Source organism: Hypomesus nipponensis, chromosome 6, assembly GCF_054491055.1.
Source record: "Hypomesus nipponensis isolate SF chromosome 6, ASM5449105v1, whole genome shotgun sequence".
Classification (NCBI taxonomy): domain Eukaryota; kingdom Metazoa; phylum Chordata; class Actinopteri; order Osmeriformes; family Osmeridae; genus Hypomesus; species Hypomesus nipponensis.
This window is the reverse complement of record NC_140366.1, coordinates 16,638,266-16,652,500: the sequence shown is the minus strand read 5'-3', so window position 1 is coordinate 16,652,500 and position 14,235 is coordinate 16,638,266. Positions and strand designations below refer to the sequence as shown.

General features: G+C 42.6%; 2 protein-coding genes across 7 annotated transcripts in view; both read left to right on the top strand.

Moving 5' to 3' along the window:
* Window positions 1-3,149, top strand: part of evlb (Enah/Vasp-like b) — a 33,948-nt gene extending 30,799 nt beyond the window's left edge. For 2 of the 3 annotated variants that reach the window (XM_084700255.1, XM_084700253.1), the window contains exons 7-13: window positions 76-179; window positions 321-360; window positions 820-871; window positions 1,001-1,061; window positions 1,405-1,465; window positions 1,736-1,793; window positions 2,177-3,149. In XM_084700255.1, coding sequence (XP_084556381.1) covers window positions 76-179; window positions 321-360; window positions 820-871; window positions 1,001-1,061; window positions 1,405-1,465; window positions 1,736-1,793; window positions 2,177-2,214 — 414 coding nt within the window. In that variant the 3' untranslated portion in view covers window positions 2,215-3,149. The remainder of the gene's footprint in view (window positions 1-75; window positions 180-320; window positions 361-819; window positions 872-1,000; window positions 1,062-1,404; window positions 1,466-1,735; window positions 1,794-2,176) is intronic. The other variant, XM_084700254.1, reaches the window with a different exon arrangement.
* Window positions 3,150-3,678: 529 nt separating this feature from the next.
* On the top strand, window positions 3,679-7,748 carry yy1b (YY1 transcription factor b). Of its 4 annotated transcripts, none has more exons than XM_084700250.1 (6): window positions 3,679-4,298; window positions 5,066-5,216; window positions 5,406-5,450; window positions 5,675-5,735; window positions 6,378-6,536; window positions 6,683-7,748. In XM_084700250.1, exons 1-6 carry the CDS (start codon window positions 3,743-3,745, stop codon window positions 6,863-6,865), a joined length of 1,155 nt encoding a protein of 384 aa, XP_084556376.1. In that variant the 5' UTR covers window positions 3,679-3,742; the 3' UTR covers window positions 6,866-7,748. The 4 variants fall into 4 exon arrangements, with proteins under 4 accessions (XP_084556376.1, XP_084556375.1, XP_084556378.1 ...); XM_084700249.1 differs by having other exon boundaries at window positions 5,054-5,216; XM_084700252.1 differs by lacking the exon at window positions 5,406-5,450.
* Window positions 7,749-14,235: the final 6,487 nt, after the last annotated feature.

Sequence of the window (14,235 nt, the reverse complement as noted above, 5' to 3'; positions counted from 1 at the left end):
CTACATCTGTCACAACCTGGTTCACCACAACATGTTATGTCCTTCTCCCATATCCCATCTCCTCTTCCCCGACAGTCTGAAGACAACTCATCAGGGTCAGGCGCCAAAAATGATGCCAACCGAACAAGTGGAGGGAGTGGAGGGCTGATGGAGGAGATGAACGCCCTGCTGGCACGAAGGTCAGAGCATAGAGTTAGAATGACCACAACAGACAAGAGCATTCTGGGGAAAGCAGTGTATAGAATCCAGGATGGACGGTCAACATGATGGGTTGTTGTTGTTGTTGTTGTTGTTGACTTGAGGCTTCTTCTTGCCCCCAGAAGGAAAGCAGCCTCAGAAAAGCCCGAGGACAGCCTAAATGTAAGAGTGCACATAGCTGACAGTCACTGTAGCTGGATGGAATGTAGACAGTTGAATGATAAGATGTTAAGAGCTACACTTACATATTTTTTACATTACATTTACATTTATTCATTTAGCAGACGCTTTTATCCAAAGCGACTTCCAAGAGAGAGCTTTACAAAGTGCATAGGTCACTGATAATAACAACAAGATAGCCCCAAAAACATTGCGAGTAGTCATATTATGATGATTGGAATCATTTACTGTGTTCAAATTGCTTAGGTCTCTTTTTTATGTCTTAATTCATGTTTTACTATATTGTCCTGTCATACTATGTGTCACCACCAGGAAGAGTGCAATTGAATTTCGTTGGATTGGTGGATTGACAATAAAAGGCATTCATTTATTCATTTGGATGCTGATGAAGATGATGATGATTGTGCTGATGATGTTTTGTTTCCCGTTTACCATACACAGGATGACCCCAACTCCCCTTCACCCATTACCAGGGGTGGACAGAACGCCACAGGTAAACAATCCGTCCATTCAGAAACAACCTAGTTCAGTACGAGATGTAGCAGTGTATCAGGTGACACTGCAGTAGAGGGGAAACTGACCAATGGCTGTCGTATTCCCTTCCCCGCCTCGCCCCACGTAGATGGAGTGAAGAAGCCATGGGACCGGGCCAACTCTGCGGAGAGATCATCGCTGGTATCAAGGTGACAACCTGACAGAGCAGCCAGTAGCACATTTACATTTAGTCATTTAGCAGACGCTAAATCCAGCGCGACTTACAGTAAGTACGGGGACATTCCCCCCGAGGCAAGTAGGGTGAAGTGCCTTACCCAGGGACACAACGTCATTTGGCACGGCTGGGAATCGAACCGGCTAACTTCTGATTGGTAGCCCGATTCCCTAACCGCTCAGCCATCTGACCCAGCATCACACAATCAGTCAGAACCCCAGCGCTCAAGACCCTGTCGCTGCACATGATGGAAACTGAAAGCAAATGAGCAAAGCGAACAGGGTAAAAGCTTGTGTTTAACGATCCTGTCTTTGCAGGGTACGGCCAGTGGGAAGCAACAGTGACACAGACGCCTTAGACTTCGACAGAATGAAACAGGTAAGGCTCACGCCCACTGTGTACTACAGTATCTGTGTACTACAGTAACTGTGTACTACTGTAACTGTGTACTACAGTATCTGTGTACTACAGTATCTGTGTACTACAGTAACTGTGTACTACAGAATCTGTGTACTACAGTAACTGTGTACTACAGTATCTGTGTACTACAGTATCTGTGTACTACAGTAACTGTGTACTACAGTAACTGTTTACTACGGCTGATAACAACCAAGCACAGTTGTGATTATAACGGTGCTCTCGTCTCAGGAAATCTTGGAAGAAGTTGTACGCGAATTGCACAAGGTGAAGGATGAGATCATTGATGGTATGTCCCACAAACGTCTAAGAATGTTATTTATTTCTGTGTAACATTCACAGTTCCGTCTAGTGACCTTTAGCATGGTGTTAGAGTATGGCTGGTAATGCTGGTAAGATAGCCGAAATTTTACATCTGTTTTCCGCTAGGTGGCACTAACCGTTGAAATACAGAGAAAGGGAACCCTGGAAAAAATGTTGGTTTAAAGTTTATATATGACTGAGGGTAGATACTTTACTTAAACTTTCATCTCCAAGCCATTGTATAAAAAGTTGAATATTGTTGATTATATATTAAAATAATAGCAACTAGCAAGTAATAGCATGTTGAATTAAAGTTATGGTTTATGCCCTGACCAGTAACACTTCAATGCCATGTCTGTTCTCTTTCAGCCATTAGACATGAACTCAGTAGAATCAGCACTACATAGTCTTTCTGACCCCTTGTGTGACCCAACTGTCGGAACCATGGTCTCCATAGCAACCGCTGTGGTTCAGAAGAGGAAGACAAGGCCCAAACTATAAACATCTATTTATTCTACTTTGCTGTGATACTGAAGCAACATGGTAACGTTGCTGTGATACGACAGAGGCGTCTCTTAAACCTCCTCTTAGAGGAAGAGTTGGACGGAGGACACTTTCGCACTGATTTCTCTGTTGTCGTTCTTTCTCTCTCTTTATCTCTGTCCATTGTTTGCCCAGTTTTTCAATCTTGAAGAAAATGGAAGAAATTCAAATAATATCGCTTTTTTTCAAGTTTGATTTGGTTTTTCCACTTTGGTCTGTGTTATAAATTATTGTCATTATTATTGCTATCATTTTTATTATTGTAGATGTTGAAGTGTGAATATAAGTAGTAGTAGTTTTAGTGATGACAATAGTAATGATAATGAAATAATAATGATGATATTAATGATAATGATAATAATAATCATTGCACATCACTTTATGTCAGCCTTTTGTATTTTATATTGGAATTATTATTTAATTTTTTGTTTGTTTCTTTGTTTAAGATACCATTTTAAGCTCATGCATTTATTTCTCATTATCTGACCTCAAAATTTTTTAAAGAGTTTTGTATCCTTTTCGCCAACACAGTAGTTTGTGTAATCACTGACAAAGATTTTTAAAGACAGGCCTTTTCCTGAGGGTGAAAAATTATTGCTCTTTGGATATTGCAATCTTATGAACAAAAACATTAATACACCAGAGTATTTGTGATGTTGTTAATAAAAATGTTTATTGGCTGCAAGGATATGGTGAAGTATTGTTCGTTTTATTATTTCCTTTTACGACCAAGTGCTTCCTGGTTTGGAAAAAAAAAGTTACACAGGAAAGTTAAAAATGAATTTAAATAAAACTGTGAACAATGTCTTGGATAAATGAAGCGGTTTCTTTGATTGAGCATGTCGTTAGTAAATGTATGTGATTTTTATTTGTCTGCTGATAATCTCTTGTTGAGCCCCATGGCGTCATCTGGCGGGCAGTTTGGAAAAGGCATAAACGGAACTAGACTTTTAGTTAAGGAAGCAACATTGATGTTAATTCTAGCTTTCACATTGTGAATGAAACGTCCATAGATATTAACAAACTTACTTATACCTTTATTCAAGGAATACATGAACCACAGCTGGATTTGCCAGCAATCAAACATTTTGTGTTATGCAAGATTCTGGACTGTAGAGAGGTCCCAGGTGCAGCTTCCAGTGCATTTTAGACCAACATAAAACACTGTCACACATAATGCATACTCCCCAAAAATGATAGTACAACGTAATGTTAAAGGAAAAAAACGGTCTGTCTGCCCTGTTCGAACGGTCTCGCGATATTTCAGAGTGAGAGCATAGTGGTGGCGAGATTTGGTGTGGGACGGAGTGGAGAGTTATTTGTGTTCGAAGAGGGAGAACGGGTGCAGGAACAGGGGGGTGTGTTTGGGTAAACGAACGTTGCACGGTGTGCATGATCAGCAAGCTGGCGGACTTCAATATGGCATCCGGGGATACACTATATATTGAGACAGACGGCTCGGAGATGCCGGCTGAAATTGTGGAACTGCACGAGATAGAGGTGGAAACGATACCGGTGGAAACTATTGAGACTACGGTGGTCGGTGGAGACGACGACGACGACGACGACGAGCAACCCATGATAGCACTTCAGCCGTTAGACGACCCCAATTCAATCCACCACCACCAAGAAGTAATATTAGTGCAAACTAGAGAGGAGGTGGTGGGCGGAGATGATTCGGACCTACATGCAGACGGAGGTTATGACGATCAGATCCTCATTCCTGTCCCAGCACCTGGTGTGGAGGACGAGTACATTGAACAGACTTTAGTCACTGTGGCTGGGAAAAGCTCTGTTGGTCGGATGAAGAGAGGAGGTGGCAGTGGAAAGAAAACAGGCAAAAAGAGCTATTTAAGCGGTTCAGAAGCCAGCAGTAGAAAATGGGAACAGAAGCAAGTGCAAATAAAGACACTGGAGGGGGAATTCTCTGTCACAATGTGGGCGTCGGGTAAGTATGGTTCTATCTGTCATTTACAGTCTCCCGCATTGTTCGTGCTTGGTCGAAGCTTGTGCAAGGGGCCTTGTTGTAGGGCGTTGTCCTTCTGCACCAGTTCATTTCCTAGGGTAGTTCGTCCGACCGTTACCGATGGCTGTTTTGAAAGTTTTCGGTGCAAAATTGCACGATATCGGATTGAAATGTTTTTGTTTTGAAAGGAGGCCATGTTTTTAGGTGTTGCTGGGCGCCGCCATGTTCCCCGAGACTAGTATGGCCGCCCGAAAACATGGCGATCGGCCGGGCGAAGATGGCGGCGTCTGTGGGGGTGCGAGCCAGAAGTGGCTCAGAGCGAGCGCGCTGCTGGCTCAAGAGAGAAGGCCGCCAATTATGTTATAGGAAATGATACAGAGAAAAGCTAGCACATAACGCTAATCAGCGGAACAGCCTGTCTAGTAGAATGACCTGAACTGGTGTAGATTTTTTGGGGGGGGAGAATCTGATAAAAATGTTTAGGGTGCAATGATTTGGCAATCCTGGTCCAACTCAGATTCAGCCATTGAAATGCTCACGGCAATAAAGAATAATATTAAGTTTAGTTTATAGAGTGTGTCGAGTGTTCATGTAAGCATTCTATTAAATGTTGCCCATATACGTTTGTTAAGTTGTTAATGTTCACATAGATATTTATACATAGAAAATTAATCCCCATTGATATAGTCAGTGCAAGGTCCATGTTATGGGTTAAGTCTCTCTACATTGTTTCCTAGATGCTAAAAAAGACATCGACCATGAATCTGTGGTGGAGGAACAGATTATCGGGGATAATTCCCCTCCCGACTACTCTGAATACATGACAGGGAAAAAACTGCCGCCTGGTGGAATCCCAGGGATCGACTTGTCAGACCCAAAGCAGCTAGCCGAGTTTGCCAGGTGAGTGTGATATACGGTCCCACGCTCCATAACACACGTGCACATCGTTAACGACACAAACACAAACGGAATGATAAATCATTAGAATGTCTCAGGTCTTTAGTTGTGGAATTCACATATGAGACTACAATCAATCAGACCTCAATCTGAGCTGATTTTGATAGTTTCATGTGGCTGTTGTCTTCTCAGACCCCTCAGTAACTGTGAGGGTGCCTTTGGTCAAAATCCAGTCCGGTAAGTTCTGTAAGAGCAGTGTTTTGCATTAAGCTTATAATATGAACTGTCAGATCACAGGTTATATGGTGAGCACTGGCTGATTACTGTCTTTCATTAACACTTGCGTTGGTGCTGGTCAATTGAAACTGTATATGAACCGGGCACTCTGGTGAGGGCGTATATCCACTGTAGACGTCGCTGTATAACATTAAACAAACTTTCTCTTTGATGTGTTCTCATAGGATGAAGCCTAGGAAAATCAAAGAAGATGATGCACCCAGGACAATAGCCTGCCCTCATAAAGTAAGTCTCACCATCATCTTGAAATGTTAGTCATTCCACAGTCAGTTGATTGGGTAAAGCTTAAAGCTCACCAAGGCCAATTTTAACAACTGGCATTAAATGGCAATGTTGGTTAATCACAAATTAGCAAGTTTGCTATCTAAAGCACGCATTTAGCATTATTTCCAGCATATCCATTTAATGCTCCATTCACTCCATACTTTGCTAAATTGTTATTACTGTTAAAATTTCAAAATGGGTTTAAACATGAAATTAGAAATAACTTGATCAAATGTATTTAGCAACTTTTTGTTAACACCTTAGACAATAGATTAAATAAATATGGACAAAGTACAAATACTGTGTCTGAATAATTTCCCTGGATTGCATTTTTCTTGGATAATTGAGGCATGAGTGGAATCTATGATCATCTTCCTCTGTGGTTCTAGTCCTACTGGGAATGTCATCCCCTTTGGTATTATGAAATCTTTAATTAGTCTTAGAATCAGTGTGTATGGAATAGACACTGTTTTCAGGTTCCAGAATGTGTATGTAAAACATCCATGGAATTCTAAAACAGTTCTCTCCCCCCCCCACCCCATGTCTACTCTGAAAATAAACCAAGTAGATGCCTTGTAGATGACTCTTCAGTCCTGTTTTTAGGGATGCACTAAAATGTTCAGGGACAACTCTGCCATGAGAAAGCACCTGCACACCCACGGGCCTCGCGTGCATGTCTGTGCAGAATGTGGCAAGGCCTTCGTAGAGAGCTCCAAACTAAAACGACACCAACTTGTTCATACAGGGGAAAAGCCCTTTCAGGTATGGACTTACACTTCCTTCACACAATTCTTTCAACAAGGGGGGGACAAGCCCTTCAACATAGCTACAGTGGTATTCACTGATTCGCTGGTAACTTGCATAAATCAGATCCTATGTGCCAACACCAGTGTCATCTGTCCTTTCAGTGTACCTTCGAGGGCTGTGGGAAAAGGTTTTCACTGGATTTCAACCTGCGCACACACGTCCGGATTCACACTGGAGACCGGCCTTATGTCTGTCCTTTTGATGGCTGCAATAAGAAGTTTGCCCAGTCGACCAACCTTAAGTCTCACATCCTCACACATGCCAAAGCTAAAAACAACCAATGAACCCTTGTTTTGACCCCAAACCCCAACCACGTCAGCATCTTCTGAACACAAGAGAAACCTCCTTTGAGGAAAGAAAGAAATTATTGAGACTGATTGAAAGGGAAATGGAGGAAAATGAGGTCTCAAAATTGTGAAGTTCTCCCAGTAGCATTTTTCTTCCTGTTCTATTGGCTGAAGAACACAAGGACTCTCTTCAATAAGCCCCCACCCACTTTCTGTAGTGGCATGTTGTTCCTAGAAGGATTGAGCTTATGGACAAGCATCAGAGACTATTCTTTTTACCACAGAACTGAGAGAGCAATCTGTTTTCACTTAAAATTTATTTCACCAATCTGCATAGCTTTTCATTTCTATTTTCCAAGTGTGCATATTGTACACTTTTTGAAATGTAAAGAAACTATTTGTGACTTTTTTTCTGAGTATTGATCTCTACTTGAGGTACTCAGAGAAGAGAAGTGAGTTACTGTTCACACCCTTAAATATCTTATGTAAGAGAAAGTTATGTTTGCATTTCCACCACTATTTTTTGGTTTGCATTCTTCTAACCATTCGATAACCTTGTATACTTGTATTGTAAGGTTGTATTGAAATTATGTAGACATAGAGGCGTGATTTAAAGTGTTAATCAATTAAACTTTTAGTCATGGTTTGCTTTATATTTTTACAGATTGTCTTATACAGATAAATGAGTACTGTTACTTTTCTCTGATCCTGTCTCTTCAAGTACTCAAAAAACGCTTAATAAATCAACAGCGTGACCATCACTTTCTGTGTTAGAATGTATATGTACAGGCGTCATAAACGTTCTTTTGTTGATATTTACAACCATGTATTTCAATGACCCACAATAAAAAGGGTCACCCCTGTTCCCTTTAATACTGTCTGTCTGACCGCTTATGTTTTTTTATTGGTAGAATAGCTTTCTTGTTACAGCTACCTTTTTAATTTTTTTATATCAACATGGTGAAAATCCATTCCAGTAGGATTCATATTATTTATAAAAAATTTCTTACGAGTTTTCAGCTTTCTAAATCACTTAGCTTACCTCAGCATTCTGCTACATGACCCCTCTTCTAAAAATTGAAGTTAGCTAGACAGCTGTAACCTTGTTTTAACTTTGAAATTGACATTCTTTACTGTCACCTACTGGCAATTGTAACACCAGTCACAACGATGCAATGACGGAAAATTGGTTTTCTGTAGGCCGTAATAGCAAGAAACAAGTTGCATTGGACAGCGGACGTAGGCTAATTGTCCAACGGTAATCTCATGAAATGGTTGCGTCAGTAGGCCTACCTACTTCGTGCTTTAAGATAAACAAACTGACATGTTTGCCGTACTTAATTGGGTCAAATATCACCAACGTTCAAATGGGCGATAAAAGATAGTTCCACGTGAGGCCTGTGGTGGGCACAATGAGCTAACTTCATTGAGCCAGTGAGCTCCGCTGTTTCCGGCAGAGTGCTGTCCAGGGTGCTGAACCTATCCTGAAGTGCATCTCAGTTGTGTTAAACCCACACAAATTCAAGATATCTCACCGAAGTAGTTTTTTTCAGATACAAATGTATTTGCGTAGGTGTGCCTACTTGCTTATTTTATAAATTCAAAGGCCACATTTGTTATCATTGAGAGAGTATTAGAGTTACAAAGGGGAAATATGTTATAGCTAGACAAAAGTCAAACAACTTTTCCTTAATATTATTTTCATATATCTTACATACAATTTTCACAATACAGGCAATTACTTAACCTAACAAAATTGTGTGGGCCTAATTCCGCTTCAGTAGGCTTATTTAGAGTAGGGGACATTTTATAAGTTCAGAGGAACCTTAGACGATTTTTTTTCAGCAAAAATACATGATGGATCAAGCTTTTAAATACCATCGAGAACTAAATGGCGTCATCTATTTAAAACCCAGCACTGAGCATATGTCTTGAACACAGCGTGGGAAGCAACACTGATTGAGCGTTCAAAACCACCCATTATAGAACCTATACTTAAACATCGCTGATACTTTATAGCCTACCTGTGTGTGTGTGTGTGTGTGTGTGTGTGTGTGTGTGTGTGTGTGTGTGTGTGTGTGTGTGTGTGTGTGTGTGTGTGTGTGTGTGTGTGAGAGAGTGAGTTGTGATAAATATCACAGGCATGACACCGTATGGGCGTCCAAACGTTTTCTTATAGGGAGCCTTTATTCAGTCGATTGGTTGTTTTGATTGACAAAGGCAGGGGAGAGCAAATGTGCTACTTGTTATGCAGCTGAAGTCTGTCAAGCCTCAAACACCTGCTCACTCAGATGCTTATTTCATTAGGCATCTTTTTCCCTTGAGCCAGAGCCCTAGCCTAGGGTTGTTTATAAGCTAATGTGAAGTGGAAGGTTCCTACTAAAGTCTCTAAGCTTTTGGGAAACTCCTTGCGGTTGTTCTTGCAGGCCACTCTCTCTCTCTCTTACCCAAATGTGAACAATTTGATGTATTTTTTCTGTTGTTTCCTTTTATTGCTTGCGTAGAGCAAGCAATGTGTTTCATCACAAGTACAAAGTAAACAACTGCAAGTAGACCAGTCCTTCATGCGTAAATGTGTATAGGCAAGGCCGGGAATCCTCATAGATCAACACAGAGTCCTGCATGGACAGCATTTATTAATATTTTCAATCATTAATAATGTGCCTGCATGTCAGTCTTTTCTGTGAGAGCATGCCTAATAGTGCCTAATAGTGTAAATCCATATTCCCATGGGCAACAGGCAACTCCACTAGGACGCCTTCAAACTCATCAGCTAGCGCTGTTTAGTTTTGGTATTTTATATGCAGCTGAGAAGTCTTAATAATAATCATTTACGTTTTCTTGACAAAACGTGTTGTGTTTCTTTGCGGTGGGCACAGATCGCGTCTGTTAGCTCCTCTCAGATGCTATTTTCATGCGGAAATATGTTGCCAAGGTAACAGAGACGTGCGACTGTGGGAGCGCCTGAAACCCTGTGAATTCCATGACTGCCGCAGTCAGTGCTTGCAACGCTTTAACCATACAACAAGGAGTTTCAGTCATACTGCAGGCTATTTTTTTTTATCAATGCGTCTTTCAAATAGTTAAGTGTTACGACACTGATGTTGTCATTGCTATCTTAACTTGCTTAAGTGCCACATTGGAATTGCAGTTCCACATGTAGCTAAATTCTAAAAAGCCCTGGCCAACACCTTTTCTGTTATGATATCGTTCAAATGCACATCACAAGCATAGTGACCTTTATTTGATTAATGCTTCATTTTATAAATCTTATCACGTCCCGCGCTTCGTTCCACCCGGTCACTAAAGGTGCCACGTGCGCTCTCTTCAAAAGAACTCGGTCTATTGAATCTACATTTCAAATAAGAGGATACACCCTGCATAGCTTCCACCTCAGAGCTTGTTATACAGCCTAACAAACTCGGTCACGTTAAGATAAAAAGATCATCAACACCTTGTTTATAAGCTACCTTTCATTTTCATTGTAAACTCCTTTTTTCCAGCTGTGCTTATGTCCTCTCGACCAAAAACGTTGACAACTGATTACAAATTAAGTATAGGGCCATTGCAGAGATAATTTCATTAGAATCCCCTTGTGTGAGTTTAACATGCCCAATTAGTGTGAAATTCTAGTGTAATGTGACATGATTTGAGATCTTAATTGAACTGAATATTCACAATGGAATAAGCATCTAGCAGGCTCATCTGAAAAACTGGCATGGATACCAAAACCCTTTGTGTTAGTGATCAATCCACCAAAGGTATTCCTATTTTGGATTTTTTGCCCCTCTGAAAGTATACATAAAACACTTCCCCTCTCCTGACTTGTGTTGTCTATTCCTCCATTACCAGAATCCTGCGGAGATAACAAGATTAGCATAAGCACTCTTAGTAAGTCACTGTGAATGGGCTTTTTAAACAGGCTTAGCCATCCTCTCTTTGCCAGGGGATCGTAGCTAGATTTGACTGGCAGCGGGTTTGCTGGTATTCAGATATCCAACTCTGGCAATCAATGAGAGATCCATCACTGTGGAGGCTGACGAGGGGGACTGAGAGCCAATCACCTCCGTAAGCTATAGCAGCCATCAGGCAAATGGGAGGAAAATGTTTCCTAATGGTGCCTGGCGTGTCTGGTGTGAACTACAGCGATCCTGTTAGTCCTCCATCACCCAGGAGCCTGTGAGGAGGAGACAGAGAGGAGGAGGAGAGAGAGGAGGAGGAGAGAGAGGAGGAGAGAGGGCATCTGTTCACCCAGTGAGGGAACCCCCCAGGGTCGAGAGGAATAGGGTTCCTGTCACTTTTCTGCTGGCATATGGGGTGTTAAAAGTGTTTGTCAGTTAGTCTGTGTTTAATGACTTGAAGCTCTCAAGACTCCTGGTTACTGACCCTTTTCCGACATCTTCACAAACGGTCGAAATGTCTGCAGCTGGTCGGTTTTCATAGATTCCTGCCTTCTCAAAAGTAATGACCGACCATATCGATTTAAAAACATTTGATAAATCTCGTCAGTTTGGGACAAGACAAATTAAGCTGACAAAATACGAGATTTAGAAGGGGAAGGCCACACCTTCACTCCCATCTGCCATCATGATGTCACACCTAACCCGTCAGCCCAGCGGCGGTTTTAGCTTGTGTGGCTCCTTGGGCGAACACCTAAAACACAACATTCACCTAAAATGAAAGATTTACTTCCTCCTCCCCATGTTAGCATACAAAAAGTCCAAGAGGACTTTTTGTATGCATGGAGCTCTGAATGAATGAGAAAAGCAATCAGAATCACATCCAGTTCAATAGGAACAGTCCCAGCAGGATTCCAGAGGAACACGCTCCAGGCTAGACAGTAGCAGTTGTAAATGAGTAAACAGGGAAGTCTTTAGTTTTGATTTGACCATTTCAATTATCCCTCCCTGTTCAGACTGCTGTTTTCCCAGAAACACTAATCACATTTACTATTAATGAGTTGCGTTCATCCTGGACCCATTTACTCCTCTTAATAATGCATACTCCTTGGAATTGCCTGAGCATATTTCATACTGCTGCCTCGTCTCTCTTTACATGTCCTTCTTCTCTAACCCTGAGAGGAATATGTGGTGCTTCATCACAGTCTGCCTTGCCTAGGGCTACTGACATTGCATCCTCTCAAGGAATATATCACACTGTAGACACATATAACTCTGTCTTCTTATAATCTCATCTATTCTTTTGTTTTAGCGCACTTACTGTCAAGATAAGGAAGTGAAGTATCACTATTTATAGGGTGAAAGGTGCTAACTGTTGCACTCACTGAGGCATGCCTGATCTGTGCAATTAAATGTTTCAGTCATTGTTCTCTGACTTTGATTCTAACAGCCTCTTCAGCTTATTGGAACAGACAAAACAAATTACTCGAAACAAGATGGTTGACCGTGAATTTGGTGCATCAGTGCCCTAATGTGATTCTCTCCCTATTAGGACGACCGTCACATCGCTGATGATTTTTCCATAGCTAAAAAAGAATGTCGCTTCTAGAAGTCGGAATTCTGTACAACAGGTTAGCAGTGATTCAGTCCCCCTTTTCAGAGGTATATTAAACAAATCACATGGTAGCTCTGCCAGACTAGTCTGGCCCTCTGACTCATGACTGGCAGGTGAGTACTCCAGGGTGACAGCAGGAGCGAGGCTAAAGGCTTCCGAGGTCTGAGGGCCTGAGTGTTTAAGAGACATACAGCGTAACGAGGCAGTACAGAAAGCGGATGGCTGGAGTGTGGAGTCCAAAATGGAGCGGGACAATAGCAGGGGTCGTGAGGGAGAGGAGAGCGTGGGGGGGGGGGGGGTTAGAGACGAGACAGGAAACATGGAGGAGGAAGTGAGGGAGAGAGCCGGGTCGAGGGCAGGAACCTGCAGTGTGCGAGGGAGACCGGGTGGTTTCCGATTTGGCCGCAGGGCACACTCTGCTCCCCTCCGTTCGCTGGAAAACCTCCAGCCAAGGTCCTCTCAGCCCCCTCCCCCGCCTCCCCCTCCTCCCCCGTAGAGCTGCTCTGAATACTGAGGCACCCCCGGGCTGCATGGCTGCCTTTCAGTGGATGCTCTTGCCACCGGTCTTCTTTTCTCTGTGTACCCACTCTCACTCTATCCCTCTCTCTCTCTCTCTCTCTCTCTCTCTCTCTCTCTCTCTCTCTCTCTCTCTCTCTCTCTCTCTCTCTCTCTCCCACCAGTCCCTCTCTCTCTCTCTCTGTCTCTCTGTCTCTCTCTATCTCTCTCTTTTCACTCTCTGCATATCCCTCCTCCCCTCTCCAACTCCATTGCTACCTCTCTGCCTCCTTCCTTCCACAACATCAATCTTTCCAAAACCCTCTCTGCACCCTTCTCTTTTCTCCTTGTTTCTCTCTCTCTCTTTCTTCCCTGTTTTCCCCCTCCCCAGAAACACATCTATTATTAACACACACCTCTGGCAGCCACCAGAGACTGAACCAAGGTCCAGGCCGAGATCCCCAGCATTTTAATCATCCATAACGAGCAGGAAATAATAAATTAAAAAGCTCACGCCCAGCCTGTTTGGGTGACGGTAATTAATTTATGTCTGACATATGTGCAGCACATCCTAACAAGCATTGCCATATCCATTCCACATTTCCAGAGAATTTCATGTCAGTACGATAGATCCTTCAAAGTCTAGGAGTATGTAAGGTGTATCAGTTTGCATGTCCAGTAGGTTGAAAAATCAATCAGAACATAAACCAGAAGAGCCCCAATCAGAGCTTATATTGCAAGAAGATATGCATGTAAGGTGATATCATAAACCATCTGGATGCACAGAGAATGCCTTGGCACAATTGCAGTGAAGATGAGTTATGTGTGTGGGTCACTGCAAAGATGGCCGGTCTATTAAACTCCTTTGGCAAACAGAAAGACAGACAGACAAAGAAACAGGCGGAGCCAGCTGTCAGACAAATGGGTAGACAGATAGTTAGAGAGGCAGGTAGACAGGTAGCATCTAGATAAGACAGAGCAGGCTGTGACACAGACCGACAGGCTTGCAGACAACAGATAAAACCAAGAAGAAGCCTTGTGTGTGTGTGTGTTAGGATGGATAAACAGGCCCACACATGAGTAGAGACACAGCAGATTCTTGGGAGGGGCTGTACAGTGCCTGGTGTCCTGAGAGCAGCGAGACCGGGCAGCACTGATGTTCTAGGGGCCGATGTCAGCCGTGCAGAGATGTGTCCCTGGTGACCTCCGTGGCCTCTTTTCATCAGCTGCTTCCCCTTCTCTTTGAACAAACACGGCAGTGGAGGGCAGAGATCTGTCAGAGGTCTGTAGCTTGCAGGGAGAGGATTAAGCTGCTTTAAGATTACCGAAACCCCCCAAAAATCATTACTGCTGCAGCC